The sequence below is a fragment of the Erythrolamprus reginae genome, chromosome 1 (genome assembly GCF_031021105.1).
Source record: "Erythrolamprus reginae isolate rEryReg1 chromosome 1, rEryReg1.hap1, whole genome shotgun sequence".
Lineage (NCBI taxonomy): Eukaryota > Metazoa > Chordata > Lepidosauria > Squamata > Dipsadidae > Erythrolamprus > Erythrolamprus reginae.
In genome coordinates, this window is record NC_091950.1 from 394,369,088 (window position 1) to 394,392,807 (window position 23,720).

General features: G+C 41.0%; 1 protein-coding gene across 1 annotated transcript; it reads left to right on the forward strand.

Annotated features, from left to right (window-relative positions):
• The first annotated feature begins 1,267 nt into the window (after positions 1-1,267).
• Positions 1,268-23,347, forward strand: SLC30A3 (solute carrier family 30 member 3). Its single transcript, XM_070742072.1, has 8 exons — positions 1,268-1,365; positions 7,644-7,849; positions 8,675-8,821; positions 12,372-12,525; positions 14,210-14,414; positions 16,356-16,461; positions 19,443-19,577; positions 21,006-23,347. Exons 1-8 carry the CDS (start codon positions 1,268-1,270, stop codon positions 21,149-21,151), a joined length of 1,197 nt encoding a protein of 398 aa, XP_070598173.1. The 3' UTR covers positions 21,152-23,347.
• Positions 23,348-23,720: the final 373 nt, after the last annotated feature.

Sequence of the window (23,720 nt, forward strand, 5' to 3'; positions counted from 1 at the left end):
CCTGTGCTTCTCGTCCCATCATAACCGACCCAGCTGGAGTGTGCTTCTGGATCGACTAGCCTGGAAATAGAGAACTCAAGAACGGTCCACGGGGTTGGGGGGAAAAGCTCAGCCGGGCAGCTCTGTCCTGGAGAGGAACGGCTCCTGCCCCAGCCGCTTGGTGCAGAGGCGATTCTGGAGGATTGTAACTACCCAGAGACGTTGAGAAGAAACAAAAGCAGATTTAAGGCCCGGTGATAGAGATGAGTTTCGCCCTAATTCCCTGGATTATCAAGAGGCAGAAAGGGGGAAAGCAGCCAAAAGCTTTAATGAGTCTGTTACCATAGTCCACTCCTCCTCCTCTCTAGTTCTAGTCCAATTTTTGCAGGATGGTTTCCAGACTTGGTCTACCTCGCAGGGCTGAACCCTTGGTGTTTCTCAACCTTGGTCGTTTTAAGACAAGTGAGAACCAATGAAAGTGGGAACCAATGAAAGTGAGAACCAATGAGAGTGAAAACCAATGAAAGTATAAAACAATGAAAGTGAGAACCAATGAGAGTGAGAACCAATGAAAGTGAGAACCAATGAGAGTGAGAACCAATGAGAGTGAGAACCAATTAAAGTGAAAACCAATGAAAGTGAGAAAGTGGACGGGATCGGTTTAATCCTATCCAACCGGTGCTTCTCACTTATCTTCTCCGCTTTAACAGTAGCCACTTTCCCCATCATCTCCCATCGACGGCATCGTCCCGTTCCGTCGCCGAGGAAAAGGCTTCGCCGTTGTTTTGCATCTCGAGAGCTGCATCCCCCTAAGGACTCAGCATATGACTTTTAAAGGCTTTCCAAGCGCGGTCGCGCATGTTCTTCAGCTGAATAGATTGAAGAGCGCTTTTCCAGGGTGGGCTTAAAACAGGGGTCCCCAACCTTGGCAACTTTAAGCCTGGCGGGACTTCAACTCCCAGAATTCCCGACAGGCTTAAAGTTGCCAAGGTTGGAGAGCCCTGGCTTAGAGGATGGTCCAAACGCTTCCCGGCTCGGGAACCTTCCTCCCCTTCTCCGATCGCTCCTTCTGGCTCTGTAGAAAGGTCCGGAGGGGGGGGGGGGCGAGCAGAGGCCGGCCTGCCTGCAGGGGGAGGAGTTTGCAGGCGTGGGGCGGGGCTTCCTTGCCACCCACCTGTGCCTGCTGGAGCCCGGACCTCCCGAGGGCGAAAAACAGCGGCAGCAGAAGCCCAAGCGAGAGAGGAAGACTGGTTGAAGGACCAACGAGCCGCAGCCAAGCTTCTTTGGGATGGAGCCCCCGACCTCAGCCAGCGGGGATCCCCCCGAAACCGCCCGCCTGGTGGGCAGCCAAAGCGGCCGCAGCTCCAGCAGTCTTCGCCTGAAGAGGTGAGGCCACTTTTCCCATGCACTTCTCCTGCCTGCTATCTGCCTCCCCCCCCCCATCTACCTCTGCCAGAGAGCCTTGGACCCCGTAGGGGCCCATCGGAGCCAAGAGAAAAGGGGGGAACCCCTTGAGCTTTAGGCAAGCCCGGACTTAGCATTAGCAATAGCCTTTAGACTTATATACCGCTTGGCAGGGCTTTGCAGCCCTCTCTAAGCGGTTTGACAGAGAACCAGCATATTGCGGCTGCTGTGAGCCGCCCTGAGTCCCCAAGAGAAGGGCGGCATGGAAATCCGATTAATCAATGAAATAAATAAATATTGCCCCCAATAATCTGGGTCCTCAATTTTACCCACCTTGGACAAAGGATGGGAGGATGAGTCAACCTTGAGCCTACCGAGATTCGATCTGCCGAACTGCTGGCGGCCGGTGAGCGGCAGAAGTAGCCGGCAGGACTACACTCTAACCACTGCGCCACCGAGGCTTTGAAGGGTCGTGATTTCTAGCAAGTGGCCGGTGATGCAAACCTGCCTTCCTCCTGTCCCCCCCGTTCCATCCCCCCCCCTCGTCTCTTCCATCCTCTATGGTGGTGCGGTTGGCCCCCCTCCGCTTTTCCTCGACGGCTAAAGGCAACTTTGCACGCCCCGGAGCTGCTTCTTCTTTTCCAATGGCAGCTAACAACCCCCCCAAAAAATATCGCTTGCTCTTTTTTTTCTCCTCCTCCGGAGATCCCTGCAGCCTTCCGCAGCTCGGACGTGTTTTTTTTATTCCCGCTCTTCAATCCCTCCCCCGCCCCGTCTCCTTCGATGGCTTCCTACTTGTGGGATGCAGGCTTTCATTACAGGTGGGAGAAGGACTGGTCCAAGCGGTGAAAAGTGGAAGAGATCAAGGAAGGGAGGAGGGCTTTGGAGATGGAAGGCTGCTTCTCTCTCCCCCCCCCCCCCCCCGATGTTTTGGTCCTGCAGCCTTGCAGTGTCCCTTTCCTGTCCTGCCAGGCTTTTCTTTGATCCCTTGTGTGCCACGTTCTGTGATGCAGCTGGAAGCAAATGTATTGGCCTTTGCCATTCCACTGGAATATTTCAGAGACGTGGAGAGGGGGGATCTGCTGCTTGGGTAACAGTCTATCATCCATACTAACCTACCTAGGCTTCATGCCCTGCAGAATCAGATAGATAGATAGATAGATAGATAGATAGATAGATAGATAGATAGATAGATAGATAGATAGATAGATAGATAGATAGATAGATAGATAGATAAGGTAGGTAGGTAGATAGGTAGGTAGATAGGTAGATAGATAGATAGATAGATAGATAGATAGATAGATAGATAGATAGATAGATAGATAGATAGATAGATAGATAGATGGTTAGATAGATAGATGGTTAGGTTAGGTTAGGTTAGGTTAGGTTAGGTAGGTAGAATGAAAGAAAGAAAGAAAGAAAGAAAGATGATAGACAGACAGATAGATATATAGACAGACATACATACAGACAGACAGACAAACAGATAGATAGATGATAGAGAGATGATAGATAGGTAGATAGGTAGGTAGGTAGATAGATCATTTAAGTGTTGTACCTTATGATTCTTAACGAACCTATCTTATTCTTTTATGTACACTGAGAGCCTATGCACCAAGACAAATTCCTTGTGTGTCCAATCGCACTTGCCCAATAAAATTCTATTTTATTCTATTCCAAGACTGCATAAAACAAAACCAAAAAAAGCAGCATTAACTTCAAGTTTAAAGTAACCAAGCTCTGTAGATTGCACAAATGCAACCATTCTCTTTTAATTCAATCTGCTTCGGCTACTGTAAACACAGACCTTTGGTTTAACTACCTTGGGAATAGAAGAAGACCTTCCAGGGATAACTTTGGGGGAGGGAGGTTAGTGAGTTATCCCTTAGTTGTTATCCCTTCTTTTGCTGTTCTAGTTGCTCCTTTGGCAGGCCGGGTGGCTGCTTTGCTTTCTACCCATCTGCCTCCCTGTTTCTGTTGGATGCCAGGCGCAGCTGAGCAGTGGGCTGGTAAAGTCTGCTCTTTGGGACTGTCACCATTTCCCTTCTGCCTTCTTTGCCTGCTTGCATTTCAGGAGGGGAGGCAGGCGTTTGAACCCAACAACAACTTTCATCCTTTCTTCAGGTTACCTGGGCCTAGTCAGAGAAAGAAGCTCTGAAGGTCATTCGGGTCAATTGAAAGAACAGGACCGTCTCTTCCATCTCCTCAGAGAATCTGGTTTGGAGGCAGAAAAATTGACTGTAGGCTCAGGCTGAGGAGGCAAATTGTGTAGGCCGCATCTCACACAGGGACATTTTCAGGGTGCTCTGAGGAAAACTTCATGGATTTCTAAATCCTTGAATAGCTAATATTATTTTTGTGGCTTCCTGTCAACACCCTTGAAAATGTCCAAAGATATTTCATCAGAAGAGCCCTTCACTCCTCCACTCGAAACAGAATATCCTACGAAACTAGACTTACAATCCTGGGTCTAGAAAGCCTAGAACCACGGCGCCTAAAACACGATTTGAGTATTGCCCACAAGATCATATGCTGCAATGTCCTACCAGTCAATGACTACTTCAGCTTCAACCGCAACAACACAAGAGCACGCAACAAATTCAAACTCAATACGAACCGCGCCAAACTTGACTGTAAAAAATGTGATTTCAACAATCGAGTTATCGAAGCGTGGAACTCATTACCGGACTCAATTGTGTCAACCCCTAACCCCCAACACTTCTCCCTTAGCCTCTCCACGATTGACCTCTCCAGATTCCTAAGAAGCCAGTAAGGGGTGTACATAAGTGCACTGGTGTGCCTTTCGTCCCCTGTCCAATTGTCTTTCCTTTCTTTCACCTATCTTATATATTCTCTTCCTGCCATATATCCTCTCCTCTAAGCCCACTTTCACCCTTTTTATATTATCACATGTCTATTTTCTTCCTATGTACTTGTGTATTGGACAAATGAATAAATAAAAATAAATAAATTAGGGGCAAGTTGAATGGTTGGTTTTCAACAACAATGACTACAGGGAGCCACAAAAAAGGAAGCACCACAATATAAGTAGAATGCTTGGCTGCATAGCTATTGATAAAATTGAAAGGGTAAAAAGACGAGCTACAAAAATGGTGGAAGGTCCTAAGCATAAAACTTATCAGGAAAGACTTCATGAACTCCATCTGTATAGTCTGGAGGACAGAAGTGGGGACATGATCGAAACATTTAAATATGTTAAAGGACTAAATAAGGTTCAGGAGGGAAGTGTTTTTAATAGGAAAGTGAACACAAGAACAAGGGGGCACAATCTGAGGTTAGTTGGGGGAAAGATCAGAAGCAACATGAGAAAATATTATTTCTCTGAAAGAATCATAGATGCTTGGAACAAACTTCCAGCAGACGTGATTGGTAAATCCACAGTAACTGAATTTAAACATGCCTGGGATAAACATATATCCATCCTAAGATAAAATACAGGAAATAGTATAAGGGCGGACTAGATGATCCATGAGATCTTTTTCTGCCGTCAATCTTCTATATTCCTATGTTTCTAAATCCCTCAGGTGTTACCCCTGAGTAAAGGAGCTTGAGAGTTGCAGTTCCTTATTTAGGTTGTCGTGATTGGTTAGAGTAGACAGAGGAATGCAAGAAGTGCAGGTGTCATGGCAAAACTTCATGAGATGTACTGGGGATTTTTCAGCTCCTGTTGGGGCACAGAACTGAGTTGGCTCAAAATTGGTAGAAGATGCTCAGTACTTACTGAGCCATCCCTTGCTATTAGTTATCCATCTGGGTGTCTGAAATGTATTATTAGCATCTGTCTTCTGTGGCTGAGTGCTTATGAAAGACACTGCCAAGTTCCAAATAAATATAGGGTGGTGAACATCAGAGCTGAGTTACACTTGTGTTATATCGTTGTTTCTGCAGCGATCAGACCAAAATCATTCCATGTTATCCAGCATTCTGCCTCCTGCAGTGGACAGGCTAATATATATAAGACTCACAAATAGGGCAGGAAGTCAAGAACCCTCCCTCCCTCCTTGTTCCTTGCAAGCAACACAAAACCAAGGCCAAATTTGCCTTGCTTAGAAACCAGTTAGGTAAAAATCTAAGATATAGACTCATATTTGAGATTAATAGTATTTATTTGTTGTTGCAGATCAGTATAGTAATCAAACCTAATCCACTTTGTTAATTTATTTTTTTTATTTTTCTCTACATCAAAGCATACATAATATCACATATATCCTCAATATGCATATAATATCATTTAAAAACAATAATAGAATAACCTAAGTTACATTCCAATTTTAATTTTATTATTCAATCTATCTCAATCTTCACTCTCACCACTCCCCTCTTTCCATCTCATGTGAGTATTCCACCTCTAACACCTATTTTCTTATACCTTCTCTCCCCTTTTCTACTACCATCTTCTCCTCCTTCCTTCTTCCTTCTCTACCTCCCCTCCTACTCTCCTTTATCTCCTTCTTTCCTTCTTCCTATTACCCTCTCTAAGTCCTTCCCTGAGTGAATAATTCTAATTACTAAAAATATTTTGTTATCATTTTTCTCCCCACTAAAAACATAGATAAAACTATCACAAACTTCAATACAACTCAATAAACATATATCATCTACTATATTTAGTGGTATATTTAATTTCATATCCATTACTCTCAGTATATGTCATTAATCTCATGTTACCTCCTTTATCTAATTCTGTCACTCGGATCACATCAATTATTTCATTTTCCAATTTAATTTTAACAGTATTGCTTATGAGTCTTCAGAGAGGGGCAGCATATAAATGTAAATAATAATAATAATAATAATAATAATAATAATAACAACAACAACAATAATACTTCCTCTGTTAGTTATTCTATCTTGCTTAATAAGTCTAAACCATTGTGATTCATTCATTTCCTTACTTCTTTACTCGTCATTCATTTTCTCGTAACTAAATGCCCCTAAAAATATTCACGTTGACTTATTTTCAAAAGTAAAATATCAATTCATATTGAATATCTTATATCTTATATCGAATATCCTTTACAATACAGCTGAAAGGGGATATCATTCAAATTCCAAAACTCAAACACATTAACTTCTTTCATTCATCATTCATTATACTACGGTCATCCCCTCTAATGTTACAAGTATATCATTTTAATTTTATTTCAACAAATCCAATTTGTACCAATCTATAAGATAATTGTAATTTCCCAAAAATTATCACTTACTGGTAATTGTATAATTAATTACTTTTAAATAGTTGTATTAGATTTTAATTCTTAAATAAAATTTTATTCATTAGCAACAGCAATATTAATTATCATCATCAACTATATTTTCAGATAGATATTAATAATTCAAAATCCCAAATTTCCAAAGATTCATTATGTATAGAAAATAAAAACACATTATAAAATAGTCCAATAGTAATCCGATAATCAAATAACATATGTTAATTTAAATTTCAATATATTGTGTGAAGTCACCAAATTGGTTTAACTGATTAGCAAATTGCAATCATTACCATGATGGTTCTGTTTTAACTGTCACAATGAGTGTGAAACTGCACTAAAAATTGTTGTTGATAGACTCCTTAGTCACTCCACTGCCAAAGATGTATGATCAGGACGGTCATTCTTAGTAAAAAAAAAATCTGGTATGTATCCATCTCCTTCCTAATTTGTTCAATTTGCTTGGTACCTTAACTAGGGCAATTCAAGATCCATTACAGTTTGTAGAACATTATAACTTATAAACTTGTTGTATAGGGAGGGAGGAAAGGGGATTCTATGTTATTCAAACCCACCCTTTTAGCTGGTTTACTATTTTATGTATTATGCAATCTAATAAAATAAGTTAATTCTATCAACGGATTAATCTATATATTGCTCATTTGTTTGTGGTTTGTTCTTGGATTTAATTGACACAGCTATTTCTCAAAAAAAAAACACCCCGAAAATGTGAACATATATCGTTTCTGCTCTCACCAGAATCCACTGGACTGTACCTTCATGATTTCTGCTCAAATCTTTATCATATTTTCCTTGCTAGTTTGTTATTCTTCTGGATATTGGATTAACACCACTGAATCATAGGAGTGGGGGGGGGGGGATTGATGTGAACCTCTGTATCCGAGCTTTGAGCTTGCTTGTTCCAGATGTTTCATGTCAACCCTCAGATACAAATATTCTCCTTTATTGGTACTCCTGGCATCTGACTCAGACGGAGGATTCTTCTGATGGCCCAATATTTTTTTCCAGTTTGTTTTCAGGTGCTCAAGATGCCTTTCCCAACCTGCCCTCAGAAAATGGCCATGCAAATATATCCATGGTGGCTCTCAAGATGGAGCCCCATTGTCACCATGTGCCATGCTCCACCATTCAAAGTCAACAGAAACTTCAGGCTCAGCGGAAACTCAGCATTGCCTGTCTGGTCTGCTTCCTCTTCATGGTTGGAGAAGTTATAGGTCAGTTTTGTCAAAAGTTGCAATAGATCTGACCTATTTATTAATACATTAATCATCTGCATTCATCTAAATCAGTGTTTCTCAAATAATAAAGTAGGCCCCCTTGGGAGGGCACTGAGCGATGCCGGGGGGGGGGGCACGTGACCCCAGCGATTAGGGGTTTTTTTGCACCGAACAATAGCACACAGCACAGAGTAGGAGATATGAAGTGCATATCACAAACCCTTAAGAGACACCATGGAAAAATATTTATCAGCGATGAAAAGAAAGGAGGAGAGAAATGGAGATAACGAGACGAACGCAAGTCTCCTGAAAGCTAAGATGAGGAAATATGATGAAGTGTATGTAGCGCTTGGCTTCACTTTGACTATGGTGGGAGACAAGGAAAGACTGGTATGTTGACTGTGTCTAAAAATGTTGACAGTGGACAGAATGAAACCAAATAATTTAAGGTGTCACTTAATTTATACTCCAATCACACCGATAAGCTGTTTTTTCCAGTGAAAACATGATGAATGTTGCAAACAATCGTCCAGGTGGAAAGTTGGGGGGTGCGAAATTTTTACTTCTGCCTTGGGGGGGGGCTTAACAGAAAATAATTGAGAAACACTGATCTAAACACAATCTGGTTGTTGAATTAACTCCTTTTCTGGATTCATAAATCAACTAAAAGGCTTCTGTCTATACAACACATGACGCGATATACCATAAAACATGATTATCTTACCATCAACCAGTTTAGCTAGTTGTGCACCTACTTCTGCTAGGTTTTAATTGATCTGTCTTCATCTATGTATTTAAGATGTCTGTCTGTTTGCTTTCCAGGTGGATACTTAGCACATAGCCTGGCCATCATGACAGATGCTGCCCACCTGTTGACAGATATGGGCAGCATGGGTGTCAGCCTCTTTTCACTCTGGGTCTCTACTCGCCCAGCCACCAAAACCATGAGCTTCGGTTGGCACCGCTCAGGTAAGTTCTTTCAATAGCTGACCAATGAAAACATTCCTATAGTATCTCTCATCTCACATCGTTCAAACAGGTTAGAACCCTTCTCTGACATTAGCAGAAAGCTGAAGCATGAGTTTTTTACACTGGAAGATAGAGTTCTTTTCCACAAATTGACAAATAATTTGTTTAGGTTTAATCAGAGACATAGAGAGATGGTTGCATTAATAAGCAGCTACACGTGGCTTTCAGCACATGTCCTGAGAAGGTTACAATTTTGCCCGAAGAGATTTAGAGAGGACATTAGAATCATCAAATGGGCCTTTTACAAAAAAAGTCTGAATGGAATGTACATTTCTAGAAAACTCTAAAAGATTTGTTCATGAAAAAGTTCTTAGACAACAGGACATTTGTCCCTGGTTTCATTTGTGCTACATTTTAGGGCAATGGTGGTGAACCTTTTTTGGCTTGGGTGCCAAAAGAGTGTGTGTATGTGCAATAGCACCTGTGTGAGTGCCCACACCAGGGGTGGGCAGTGGGCAAGATGGGGTGGAACGCAGTTCCACCGGTGCAAATGTAGATGATCGGTGGCTGTCACTTCCTCGATTACTGGTCTCAGCTCTCCTTTCCCCCCCCGCTGCTGCTGCATCTGCGCTCCTTGCTTTTTTCCTCTTTCCTCCTTCCTGGCCTCGGACGAGCTTCCCTCTCTCCTGCCTGGCTTCTCTCCAGCCTCACACGGCCATGTCCCACCTGAGGTGCAAGCAGAAGATGTGGATGGAAGCGACGCTGGCAGCATTTATGCTTCTAGCAGCACCCATTTGCCTAGCTACCCAGCCTGATGATCGTTCAAGCCATTCCCACCTGGTCACATGGCCAGCAAGCCACTCCCACCCATTCACATGACCATTAAGCCACACCCACAAAACAAGCCATACCCACAGTGTGGTAGTGAAAATTTTGGCTGACCATTACTGCCCCAGTGCATGTGCACAATCCCCCTGCACTCCCCATCCTGTGGATGTGTAGGGGTCTCACTGAAGCCTCCAGACTTTCGGTAGGCCCGTTGGGCTGTTTTTCACCAGCGTCAAGATTCAGGAGGTTTTCCTAAAGCCTGGGGAGGGCAAAAACAGCTGAAAGGAAGGCTGAAAAATCAGCTGACGAGAGCATTGGAGCTGACATAGGGCAGCGCCTCGCGTGCCATCAGATATGGCACCGCGTGTCACCTCTGGCAGCTGTGCCATAGGTTCGCCATCCCTGTCTTAGGGCTTTTCACACCAACTCGTGCCTGTTTTCCATTGACAAAATGACTGCTGAAGGATAATCCTTCTGGTTTTGTGGTATAAGATTTTATTCTGATTAGTCTTTTTTAAATTAGTATTGGTTTGGGACAGAATGTTTGATGTTTTCCTTCCTTCTCATTATAACCTGTGCTAAGGTATTTCCATCTCATTCATTGAATTAATCATGTAGCATATACAGTGGTATCTCTATCTACAAATGCCTCTACTTACAAACATTTCTAGATAAGAACTGGCTCTTCTCAAGAACCATTTTTCACTTACACACCCGAGCCTCCGAAACTGTAACCGAAAAAGGCAGGGAGAAGCATCCATGGGACCTCTCTAGGAATCTCCTGGGAGAAAAAAGGGCCGGAAAAGGCAGGGAGAAGCCTCCATGGGGCCTCTCTAGGAATCTTCTGGGAGGAAACAGGGCCGGAAAAGGTAGGGAGAAGCCTCTGTGAGGTCTCTCTAGGAACCTCCTGGAAGGAAACAGGGCCTGAAAAGGCAGGGAGAAGCCTCCATGGGGCCTCTCTAGGATTCTCCTGTGAGGAAACAGGGCCTCCACCCTCCCTGTGGTTTCCCCAATTGCACACATTATTTGCTTTTACATTGATTCCCATGGGAAAAATTGCTTCTTCTTAGAAACCTTTCTACTTAAGAACCTGGTCACAGAATGAATTAAGTTCATAAGTAGAGATACTGCGGCATTTACATGTATTTGTTTTACATTCTTGAATAATAATAGAATCCTTTTGATACCTACTCTTGGTGAGTACTGCTCTCCCGTGGATGGGATCAGGGATTGTTGACCCCTTCTTAAAAAAATAACATGTAAATACAGTGTCTCAATATAAGCATCTGTGGTAGTCTCTGGATTTTTTCCCACTATTGTCCCCTCTGATTTTCTCTGGGGTTTTTTCCCGGACAAAATAATTGTACTAATTAAAATAAAAAACAGCATTTAAAGATACTGTGAGATCTTTAAAAGAAACACATACTTGTGTGAAAGACTAAAAGGGATGAATTTCTTCTCTCTTTTGAACCATTGCAAACTAGTGTGAGGGCAAAATGCTTAGAAAAAGAAAAGGTAGAGAGTTACATGTCCTGTGATTAAGGTCCCTACAGACAATATAGGACTGAAATTTGCCGAATTTGTATATAGAAATACTTATAATTTTTTTAAAGTTTGAGGTCCTCTCCCCTAGCCTAAGATTTGGGCTTACCTTTTAAGTGCATATTTGAATGCCTCATGCAGAGGAAGCAGAATGATGGAGGATAAATGATTTATATACCCGTTTACCTTTTTTTAGATCTTTGATGAAATCAAAACTTTTCTTTGGATTGGCAGGGGACTTGTGGAATCTCTTTTGATGCAGAGACTCAGGTGCAAAACTAAATGAAGAATATTCTTCAGCATCCATTTTCAGGACTGCCTATTTTGAACATTTGATCTGGTATCTGTGAGATGTACTTATCCATTGTCTAAGACTTCTCTATAGTTTGCTTTTTCTTCCCTTCCTTTAACTTTACTCTGGGTATTCTGATGGTAATGGGAAGCCCAAAGAACCTCTAGCAACGGATAGGCATATAATCTTCAATGAGGAAGGGGAGGAAGGCAAGAGATTCACCATCAGAGCTTCTGAATAAATAATAATAATAATAATAATAATAATAATAATAATAATAATAATAATAATAATTATTATTATTATTATTATTATTATTATTATTATTATTATTATTATTATTATTATTTATTGGATTCGTATGCCGCCCCTCTCTGCAGACTCGGGGCGGCTAACAACAATAATAAACACAACATGTACAATCCAATAATAAAAACAACTAAAAACCCCTATTATAAAACCAAACATACGCACAAACATACCATGCATAATTTGTAATGGCCTAGGGGGAAGAGCTATCTCAACTCACCCATGCCTGGCAGTATAAATCAGTCTTGAGTAGTTTACGAAAGACAGGGAGGGTGGGGGCAGTTCTAATCTCCAGGGGGAGTTGGTTCCAGAGGGCTGGGGCCGCCACAGAGAAGGCTCTTCCCCTGGGGCCCACCAAACGACATTGTTTAATCGACGGGACCCGGAGAAGGCCACACTGTGGGACCTTATCGGTCGCTGGGATTCGTGCGGTAGCAGGCGGTTCCGGAGGTAATCTGGTCCATTCATCTGCTCACATGATCATTACCATCGGTTGCTCTACACTCTTGCAGAAAGATCAGGAAGAGAATTGTGAAGTCAGTCAGGGAACCTGACCAGCAGCTTTCTTTTTTCTCACAGAAACCCTGGGTGCCTTGGCTTCTGTCTTCTCTATCTGGATCGTTACAGGAGTGCTGGTCTACTTAGCTGCAGCCCGCATAATGAACAACGACTATGAGATTGAAGCTTCTGTGATGCTGGGCACTTCAGCCTGTGCAGTGGGAGTGAACATCATGTAAGGATGACTAGGATGGGGGAAATAGTTGAATATTAACTCCCTGAGGAGGTAACTTTAATTATCAGGTAGAGTGTCTATGTGGGACTGATTAAGCAAGTTAACTTCTCTTGCAAGCTGTCAGCTACATGCTTCCACCGATTGCATATTGAAGGGGTCTATTATTTATTTATTGCATTTAGTTTCCAAAAGAAAAACAAATAATGGTATGGGAATTGACTTTATTGCATTTATATGCCGCTCACTCCAAACGGACTCTGAGTGGCTAACAAGTATAAATACAATATAAATAAAACTAAAAAACCAATTTAAAATATCACTAAAATCACACGTATTATAAAACCATACTTGCAACAATCGGTCTTAATTCCAGTTTTAATTTCTTATTATAAGCAGGCAAGTCCTGTTTGTGGCCATAAGAAATGGGATCTACTTCTCTTTAAGATGCCACTGTATTTGAGAGGGTTTGTTGATATTTCCAGAATTATTTGGCTGGTTTGATTAGAAAGAAACCTCCAGGACAGGTGATCTTTTGATCTGATTTTGCTAGTAATCTTTCACTGGTCATCTTTACAAAATAATTTTTCCAAAAGCTGTTGCTTTTTAATTTTCAAGATGCTGGAAATTGTGTGGAAACCATTGCTGATCCTATCGGACAAGATTCTACCTAGCCTGTCTGGCTTCCTGCAGAGCAATTCCAAAATATTAGATGAACAACTACATATCAAAATAAAATACGCACATATTTGAAAGATTTCCTCTTTTGCTTGGTTTCCCTAAAAGCACTGATTAGGACAGTGATGGTGAACCTTTTTTCCCTTGGGTGCTGAAAGAGCATGTGTACACACTATCATGCCTGCATGAGTGCCCACACTCATAATTCAATGCATGCTGAGGGTGAAAACAGCTTCCCCCACCTCATGGAGGCCCTCTGGAGGCTAGAAACAGCCTGTTTCCCAACTTCCAGTGGGCCCAGTAGGTTCGTGTTTTGCCCTCCTCAGGCTCCAGAGGCTTCCCTGGAACCAAGGGCAGGGTAAAAATGCCCTGCCCCATCTCTCTGGAGGCTCTATGGAAGCCGAAAATGTCCTCCCAGAGTCTCTGTGTGAGTCAAAAATCATCTGGCCGGCACACACATGCATGGTGGAGCTTAGCTAGGGTAATAGCTCATGTGCCAGCATATATAGCTCTGCGTACCACCTGTGGCACCTGTGCCACAGGTTCACCATCACTGGATTAGGAAATACCTCTAAGAATCTGACATCTATACTATAGATGCTATATTTTGACTATGATTATTTTGTGATTAAACAATTTCATCACTATGAATATGATATATGCTAGTCCAGTTGTCTGTACCAATCGGTGAAGGAATAGGAACCATGGGTAGAAGAGGGTTTGCTATGATGGATGGGATTTTTAGAATTTTTTGGTGAGAAACAGAGACATAAATGACCTCAGTCACCACCAGTGTTCCCTCTAATTTTTTTTTGGGGTGGGCGGAAAAGTATAGTGTCTGAGCGGCAGTCCCTTCGGGACTGGGCGGCACAGAAATAATAATAAAATTTCCCTCTCGGCTTCTGGGCAGGTTTGGAAAACTCTGAGTTGATGATGATTTTTAAGTGAGCGATTGCTCACTGCTCAACTTAGAGGGAACTATGGTCACCACTCTTGAAATTCTCCACAGCATGGCCTACCTTCTGCATCAGTCGGGCTCTGCACACAGTCATGGATTCAGCACAAGAGGCTACGAACAGATCGAGGACAGCCCTCAGGGCCCCTCCATTCCAACCCATGACAACACCAGTGTCCGAGCAGCTTTCATACATGTGGTGGGGGACCTACTTCAAAGCACTGGGGTCTTTGTGGCTGCCACTGTCATCTACTTCAAGGTATGAAGGATCAGGATATGATACTTATTGAATACAATACACCGTTTCTTTTGCTCTCTAAATGAAGACCTCCAGTATGAGCATTTCCCTCCATTACTTCTACTTTCCCCCAGCCTGAGAAAAGTAGACGTGGAATCCCAGAACAACTAAAGTCATCACCAAGGAGATAAATACTGTGAATAAACAACCGATAGAAGAAATAGCTCTTCCTTACACATTGCAAAAGAAACTATGGTTGGGCCAGATATCTTTGCCTGAATGGTGGTTTTGATTGGGAGATCAAGCTTGGGGAAACAGAGATGCAGATGTCTGATCGTTAGAACAAGACAGATTTTTCTTCCAAAACTTACACCATTTAAAAAGTTTGTTTGTTTGTTTGTTTGTTTATATATTTTTTATTTTATTTATTTTATTTATTTTATTTATTTTATTTATTTTATTTATTTTATTTATTTTATTTATTTTATTTATTTTATTTATTTTATTTATTTTATTTATTTTATTTATTTTATTTATTTTATTTTATTTTATTTATTTTATTTATTTTATTTATTTATTTTATTTTATTTTATTTTATTTTATTTTATTTTATTATTTTATTTTATTTTATTTTATTTTTATTTTATTTTATTTTATTTTATTATTTTATTTTATTTTATTTTATTTTATTTTATTTTATTTTATTTTATTTTATTTTATTTTATTTTATTTTATTTTATTTTATTTTGTCAAACGTGTATAGGATAGTAGTTTGTATAAACATAACATAAGCAAAAAGTAAGAATGAAAGAGGAGGGTAGGTACAATGGTGTGCTTATTCATGCTCCTTAATGGGGAGAGATCAACTGTAGACAATCTAAGGTTGAAGATTTGGGGGTTTGGGGAAGAAACCACAGAGTCGGGTAGTGATTCCACAGCTGAGTTTAAAGCAATTTACATTTAGTTTGAATCTATTAGGGGCTGGTGTATTGCTGTAGTTGAAGTGAAGTTGTCATTAACAGGAAGGGTACTGTATGATGCAAATATTTCAGTGGAAGAGATACCAAGTTCCTATCCAGACTGTTTGGGAGAAGGTAGACCCAGAATCTTCTAGAATTATACTCATTGACAGATAATGGCTATTGTTGTATCCTGTAATGGCTACCTTGTATCTCTGTAAATAGTTTGTTCCTTGTTAAAGCGTTGTCTGAGCTAGAATCAGGAAGTCGCTCCTGATTGGCTCAGACGCGGCTGCTCTTGCTTTGGCGGGAACCGCAAATGTATAAAAGGAGCGGTTTCTCCCAGGCAAAGCAGACGGTACTAGCTGAAAGTCACTTACCTATTCTGAGCTGAATAAAGGTACCGTTCTCACCTAACCCTGTCTCTGGGTCTACTTCAGCTATATTTTCTCTCTGTGTGTGTAGAGGACACTTTTGGAATTTTAAGGTACAAAATGTGCATCCAGGATTGGCTGGCGGCCAGTAACAGTATATCAAATTGCACAAAATAAATCTAACAGAAAACAAACTTACCAATGAATTTAATGATGCATGTGTTTTTAAAGACAACACAATATTTAAAAAAAAATTAAAATAACTATAAAACAAAATTTAAATGTAGCATAGAAAACCCGGTATTGGGGATTGTCTGTGCTAAGTTTAGGCCCATTGTACTCTATCTGGGTTACCACTCTATCAGAATGGCAGCTATTTAATGGTCATACAAATTTTTATAGCTCAGATATTACAATGTTAACAAAGACCAAAATATATAAACATTCTGTTGAGAATCATGGCTATAAAAAGGGGAGGATTGTGTGACTACTTGTCTTATACAGATCTAAACAAACAAACAAACAAATCAATAAAATTTTCCTTTACAAAGCCAACTCAGGGTGTGAGAATTGGGAGATAAGTACCAGGATACTTCATACTATCTGCCATTCTCTCTCCTTTTTTGCAGCCTCAATGTAAGATTGCTGACCCAGTGAGTACTTTCCTCTTCTCAATTTTTGTGCTGGGCTCCACTTTAACCATCCTTCGTGATGTCTTTCGAGTACTGATGGAAGGTAAGTTGTCTTTCACAGCTGCAAGGGGAATGGACATTGTTGAAATAATTCTAGAATGAGTCTTGCAGATAATCAATTTTATTATAGGAAGTTATTAATTAACAATGGTTTATGTATAATTAACAGTGTAAGTGGATGGTATAAATGCATTTAAAGCTATGGGCAATGATGGCAAGAGCAAAGGAATTGTACATTGTACACAAGTACATTGGGGAAGAAAAGAATGACAGAAATCTCTTTAATTATGTATATCAAAAGGTGAAGAAATGAGAAACCATCAGAGGGTCTGTTCATAAGTTGGCCGTTAGATATCTTGCCAAGTGCAAATGTTTAGAAATAAACTATTAAGATTTTTGAAATAAGAAAATGATCAAGGCAAAGTTTGCGCTGATCAAAGTAATAAGATTAAGAAATTGTGTTAATGATGGTGTGGGATAATTCAGTAAGTGGGATAATTTCCAATGGGATCTATAACAAAACATTGCACCTGTTCTGCACACAGTCCAATTGAAATGCCACACTTTAGCAATCAGTCATATCTACTGCAAGATATTATAGGCTGCAAAAAAATAAAACTGGCAGTCTATTCCTGCTTCCTAGTTTTTAAAAAAATGTTTCCACCTGGCATTTGACATTTTGTGGTACCAAAGGCTATACAGTCCTTGCTGCACTGTTCTTTAGTTGGTTTATCTCTTTAAATATCTCTGGAGATTCTCATTCATCCAGGTCATAGCTGTTTCAAAGGTGCTTTTTTTAAAAGCAACTGGACTTTGAGGAAGAAGAACAAAACATTTTGTTTTTCATGCAAGAAGCTTTATTAATTGTCATGGCTGCTGGGATGGGAATGGCAAGATAGGTACTGACAGTTGAGACTGTCCATTTAAATAAAAACATCCTTTATCCATCTGCAAACCTTGAAGTTTTTCAAGGGCTCCTCTTATCTTACATTTGTCCTGATTTGGCTCAAATCTTGTTTACATTTGCCACTCATGTTTGCACTTAGATGGCATTGATTTGATTGATTGGTTAGGTGCGATCAAGTTAGTGTCGACTCTTAGCAACCACATATACAGTATATAGGTTTTCTCTGGTTTTTCAGGTTTTCTAGTGGTACACCCATAACTGAGCCCATCTGGATTGCAGGTGGCATGATTACAGCTAAAAATTCTGAAAGCATTATGCAATTTTCTGGAAATGGTCAAGACCCCATATCAGGGTAAGAGAGGCTCACATATGGCTTGGAATTCAAGAAAACACTATTAGCCATGGCTTTTTTCAAACTGCAGTAACAAACCAAGAATTGTATAATGGCTTTTAGAGTAGTAACAGCATCAATGTCCCTCTGTTTCAGGAACAATGTATTAAGATAAAAAGACCATCACGGATGGTGATGCCCTATTGGAATGCTTTCCCAAGATAGGCTTATGATTATCAGAGTTAGAATATGCAAGCGGTTTATGGGATTTCTGTTAAAATGTGCATGAGCTACAATTTTTAAAATATGGGCAATAGCATACCTGTGGCTTCTTATGCTGTCCAAACCTATGCAGCCATCAATAGTTCAAGAAAACTAGAATTTATAACAAAGATTTCTAATTTCCACAATTCAGTAATGCTGGACACTCAGAGTTTAAGGTAACTACCTTAATAAAAGAACCACACAGAATCAAGTGTATGTTTTAGATAGTGTTGTGGTTGGCTTCAGGTCATCTCCTGTGGCTGTTGATTTTGACGAAGAACAGTGGGAGCCTTACAGAAGACCAGTCTGGCTGCACCATGAGTCAGACAGTGAACTCGAAGCAGAGACAGGGAGTGACAGGGAGCAGGAAAGGACAGCAGAGACAGAGAGGGGAATGGATTCAGCCAGCTCTCCAGCCAGAGGTTCCTTGGAATCAGAAGGGGAAAAATTAATGAGTAACCCTATTCTGAATGCTCGGGTACGGAGAATGTTGGGAAGGCAAGAGCAGCTGCGCAAGCGTAGAAACAAATGATAGGACACAGCTGATAAGACTTAATGACGCTGCTGCAACCTTGATAAAAAGGGGGGGTTGGAGTGATCTGTGTGGGAGATTATTGTTTGAGCTTTGGAGAAAGACCTTGATGCATTGTGGTTTTGTTTTGGTTTTTGGATTCCTGTGAACTTTCTGACACTCAAGCCTGACAGTACTTGGGTGAGAACTCTGACCTTCTGGACTAATAATTCAGCATTGCTCTTGCACAAGCCTGAAAGTATTGTGTGAACTTGAGTAACAATGACCTTCTGGACTAATAATTCAGCATTGCTTTTGCATTCACGAAGGCATACAGCCTTCTGTATATAAAGGAAACCTTTTTGTTTTATTGTTACAAGTTTGTGTGTTTGATTTATTACTTTGCTCTTGGGTAGCTAGAGGCCAGGCAGACCAGATAGCATCGTTCACACACTCATTAATCATTTCTTCAGTTTTAATCATTGACACATTGATCATCAATTGAAGTATTTGTTACATGAAGCCAACCGAATATTTGTTGGACTTACTCAACAAACATTAACTAAATCAAGGCTCTGTGCAACTTGTGTATAAAGATAGTGGTTATGTGTGCCATTGGAGGTGGGGGCAGGCAGAACTGGAAAGTGATTTTTCTGATCAAAGCAAAAAATAAAATGATGTACCGGTCCGGTATACTAGTCCTCTCAAATGTCAATACAAAAATAAATGGAACTGTTTTCTTCCCAAGACTGGTTTTGGAATAATGTCTCCATGCTGAGCTGCACTGTTGATGTGACAGTGCTTTCCTAGTTTAGGGGGAAATTGCATAGAAGATACCTCTCTTCTGCATCTTGTGGCTTCCTCCCAGGATCTGTGCATAAAATGACTGCTTTATAGTAGGCTTGGATTACCTAAGAGGCAGTTCACTTTGCACAATTCAAGCAGGGACTAGAGGCTTCCAAATGGGGATTGGACTCAACTAAATGTGTGCCATTTCTTTCGGTCCTTCAGGGGCACCGCGAGGTGTGGAGTTCCAAGCTGTTAAGGAAACCCTGCTGTCTGTCAAAGGTGTGAAGCAGGTCCATAATCTGCACCTTTGGGCTTTAACTCTCAGCCATCATGTTGTGGCTGTACATGTAGCTGTTGGTGAGTACTTCCCCCTCCCTCCATTCTGAACAGCCATAGACCATGCAGGAAGTCTACAGTGTTTCAGACTTGGTTTGTAAGGAGCAAACTTAAAAATAGAGATTGTGGCAGAATCACATTACCAGACCCTGGAAAGACAGAGTTGAAGAAACCCAGAGGAAAGTGGGGACATGATGGAAACATTTAAATACGTTAAAGGGATAAATCAGGTTCAGGAGGGAAGTGTTTTTAATAGGAAAGTGAACACAAGAACAAGGGGGCACAATCTGAGGTTAGTTGGGGGAAAGATCAAAGCAACGTGAGAAAATATTATTTTACTGAAAGGGTAATAGATGCTTGGAACAAACTTCCAGCAGACATGGTTGGTAAATCCACAGTAACAGAATTTAAACATGCCTGGGATAAACATCTATCCATCCTAAGATAAAATACAGGAAATAGTATAAGGGCAGACAGATGGACCATGAGGTCTTTTTCTGCTGTCAATCTTCTCTTGTTTCTATTATTTTTTTAATGGCATGACCAAGAATAGACTGGACAGAGCCTTTAAGATTTTATTTTCTCCTAGTGTGGGTGTATTGCTGGTTGCAATAGTGTTATTGCTATTGTTGTTATTATCTCCAGGAAAACCAAATACTGTACAGTGATACTTCTGCCTAAGAAAGCCTCTACTTACAAACTTTTCTAGATAAGAACCGGGTGTTTTGCTTCTTCTCAAGAACCATTTTCCACTTACAAAACTGAGCCTCTGAAAATTAACCGGAAAAGGCAAGGAAAAGCCTCCGTGGGGCCTCTCTAGGAATCTCCTGGGAAGAAACAGGGCCAGGAAAAGTGGGGAGAAGCCTCTGTGGAGCCTCTCTAGGAATCTCGTGGGAGGAAACATGGTCGGGAAAAGTGGGGAGAAGCCTACGTGGGGCCTCTCTAGGAATGTCCTGGGAGGAAACAGGCCCTCCACCCTCCCTGTGGTTTCCCCAATCGCACACATTATTTGCTTTTACATTGATTCCTATGGGAAAAATTGCTCCTTCTTACAAACTTTTCTACTTAAGAACCTGGTCATGGAATGAATTAAGTTTGTAAGTAGAGGTACCACTGCATTTGGATACGTAAGATGTTCAAGTTTTGAAACTATCTTAAATCTTGTTTGCAGATGTGTAAGGCCATTTCATCTTTAACTTTCACACAAACACACTCACAGGGTTTCTGGCCTTATAAAATGGAGCCCTTTGCTGTATCTTATCCTAAGTGTCCTTAGGCTTTTTCAGGAAATTGTCTTTTAGTCTTACTTGGAGATGCAGAGGATTGAACTCTGGGTGCAAAATAGGATTTCTGCTATTCTGGCCTGGGAACTACAAATGGTAGCTTTTATTTCCCCTGCATGAGTCTGAGCCAGCTTACAACTGACCCTGCTTTGACCTTTGCTTTCAGAATCCGATGCCGACATGGAGGTTGTGCTACAAGAAGCCACAGCCCTGCTACAAAGCAAGTTTGGCTTCTTCTCATGCACCATTCAAGTGGAGCCTTACCTGGATGACATGGCCACCTGCGACCAGTGCCAGGACCCACAGGACTAAGGGGAAAGTGCTACCTCTGTCTACTTTTCTCTCCTCTTCAACTGCCAGTCCCAGGAGGGGCCTGGAAACCCAGGGCCAGAAGCAGGGACCAGCCTCTTTTGCCATTCCCAGCAAAAGCCTCCTCTCAGTGCATGTTTAACCAGCATATGCAGGAAACGGCAGAGCACCAGGGATAATTGTCTGCCCGAGGGAAGTCTCCACGGAAGAGTTGCTGGGGGTTGAGCATCGTTCCAAGCTCGGTCTTGCCTCTTCATAGTACTGTACATTCCAGTCATATGGGGGGACCACAATTGTTTCCCATTTTCGTTTGCTAATAGCATTGATGTACAAATTCAACAGAAGTGGGGATCGGGTGGGTAGGCCTTTTAACATCTTTCCTCGGAGATGAAAAGCAGTTCTTTTTCTCAATCTGGGTAGCTTGGTGCTTGTTCGGGGCTTTTATTGTGACCATCTGTCTGTTTGCATGTTGCAGGAGTAACCAAAACTTTTTTAAAGGAATGTGAACGATGAAAGCATGGGTGGAGCAACAATATTCCATCTCTACCTTCTATTGTGACTAATCCCACAAAAGTAGAGCAAGCTCAATTTTGCCCGCAGAAACAAATGAGCAACAAAATTAATTTTGTTCAAAATTCATTGTTAAAAAATCAAAAATGATTTCTGTACCGATGATCTCACCACCGCACCCCACCCAAAGTTATCTTTATTCCTTTTCCTGGAGAAAAGTTGATATTTGCATAGTTTTGCCATCTAAACCAAGCTTTAAAAAGTCTGTTCTCATGTGAGTCAATCTCAACTGGTGACTCCATGGAGCCATCTGTGTCATTTTTTAAAGCCAGAGTATAGAAATACCTCTTTGTCTTCTTTTAGGATGTTTTTTCCCCCATGTTCTCTACTTTGGTATTCCCTGAAAATTTCTCATCTAAATAATGACCAGACCCGACCTCAAAACGTATGCACGTATAGAAACTACACACTATGACAGCCAGGATGCTGTTTTCGCTTACAGATTATGGTGACCCAAGCCTCACTTGGAGGTGTAAAAGTGTAGATTGTCAAAATTGTTCTATTGGATTGTTGTTCTGTTGATCTGAACATGAAAAATAGGAATTAAGTGCAGACTGGTGAATAATGTTGTATATATAATTGCCTCGGTGGTGCAGTTAAGAGCCTCAGTGGTGCAGTGGTTAGAGTGCAGTACTGCAAGCTACTTCTGCTGATCACTGGCTGCCAGCAGTTTGGCAGATCAAATCTCAGTAGGCTCAGGGTTGACTCAGCCTTCCATCCTTCCAAGGTTGGTAAAATGAGGACCCAGATTGTTGAGGGCAATAGGCTTACTCTCTGTAAACCGCTTAGAGAAGGCTGTAAAGCACTGTTAAGCGGCATATAAGTAAATGCTATTGCTATATTACCAAATGAAAGGATGCCTAAAAAACCATTTGATTTGGAAGGCTATAGTTAATATCCATTTTTAAAATTCAGAGAATATTGTGGGGCAAATAAAAAAATATTAAGGTAATTGCAGCTGTTGTTCAACAGGCAGGCAGATATCAACAGCAAGGGTAGAGAAAAGATCGTTCAGTGAAATCACCTACCCCAAGCTCCATCTAGCACGACAGAGTAAGTTGGTGATTAGTTGAGAATGTTTACTTTACTCTCCATGGCAATTTGTTTTTTCTGCTAAGTAGCTCAAGGTACCCATGTGTTCTCCAGGCAGCTACCAATAGAGCTGCTCTTGAGCCTCCAAAAATCTTGCCGAAGACACCAACCCTCCCTCCCATAGTTCAAAGTTAAAACAAATTGCAGGATACATTATTATTGAAGAGATGTCAATATCCTATTGCCAACCTAATAGTGGAGTCTAAAAGTATCCTTTTGATTGCTCACTAGCAATTGGTATCAGAAATGAACTGTTTCTGATACCGGTAGTTAAAGAAGCTGTTCCTTACAGCCACTGTTCCAGAGGCCACGTAAAGGACCCCAAAATCTTAGTCAGCAATAGAAAAAGGTTTCTGCTACTGCTATCTGAACTTGTTTCCACACTATCACCAATGCTCAGCCAAAGTCATTTTTGCATTCACAATTTGAGGCTATTATTTTGTGCTGTGTGTGTCCTGTGTAGTGTATATTTTTTTACTGTATAGTATAGTGTTTTTTATAGTGTGTCCAGATGGTATTTTAACTATTTTAATTCAATGCTGAAAATATCTGCGATTCCAATAAAATAACCTGCTCAACCACCCCAGGCTGGTTTACTGGAGCATGGAAAAAGCAAGTCAGTTGTAGAGATATAAAACAAATTGTTCTAGAGTGCAAGCAAGGGGTTGAAGGAAACGGGATGACCAAACAAACCCTAAAGAGCTCTAATTTTGGCTCAGAGATCTTAAAACAACTTGCATGGATGTATTCTATTGCTGACTCATCTCTTTATGCTAGCCAGAGTTAATAGCTTGTTTGACACTAGACCTATAACAGGCAAGATGGTAAAGCAGTGTGGGAGAGGGGCGGCATACAAATCCAATAAATAAATAAATAAAGATCCATATCACGTGAGTTGGCAAAGATGAGA

What these genes read in the sequence shown, in the direction of transcription:
- SLC30A3 (XM_070742072.1), top strand. Translation starts at nt 1,268, where the DNA reads ATGGAGCCCCCGACCTCAGCCAGCGGGGATCCCCCCGAAACCGCCCGC. An exon ending in CATGGTTGGAGAAGTTATAG is followed by an intron (nt 7,850 to 8,674) that starts GTCAGTTTTGTC and finishes TTTGCTTTCCAG; the next exon opens with GTGGATACTTAGCACATAGC. An exon ending in CCACTGTCATCTACTTCAAG is followed by an intron (nt 14,415 to 16,355) that starts GTATGAAGGATC and finishes CCTTTTTTGCAG; the next exon opens with CCTCAATGTAAGATTGCTGA.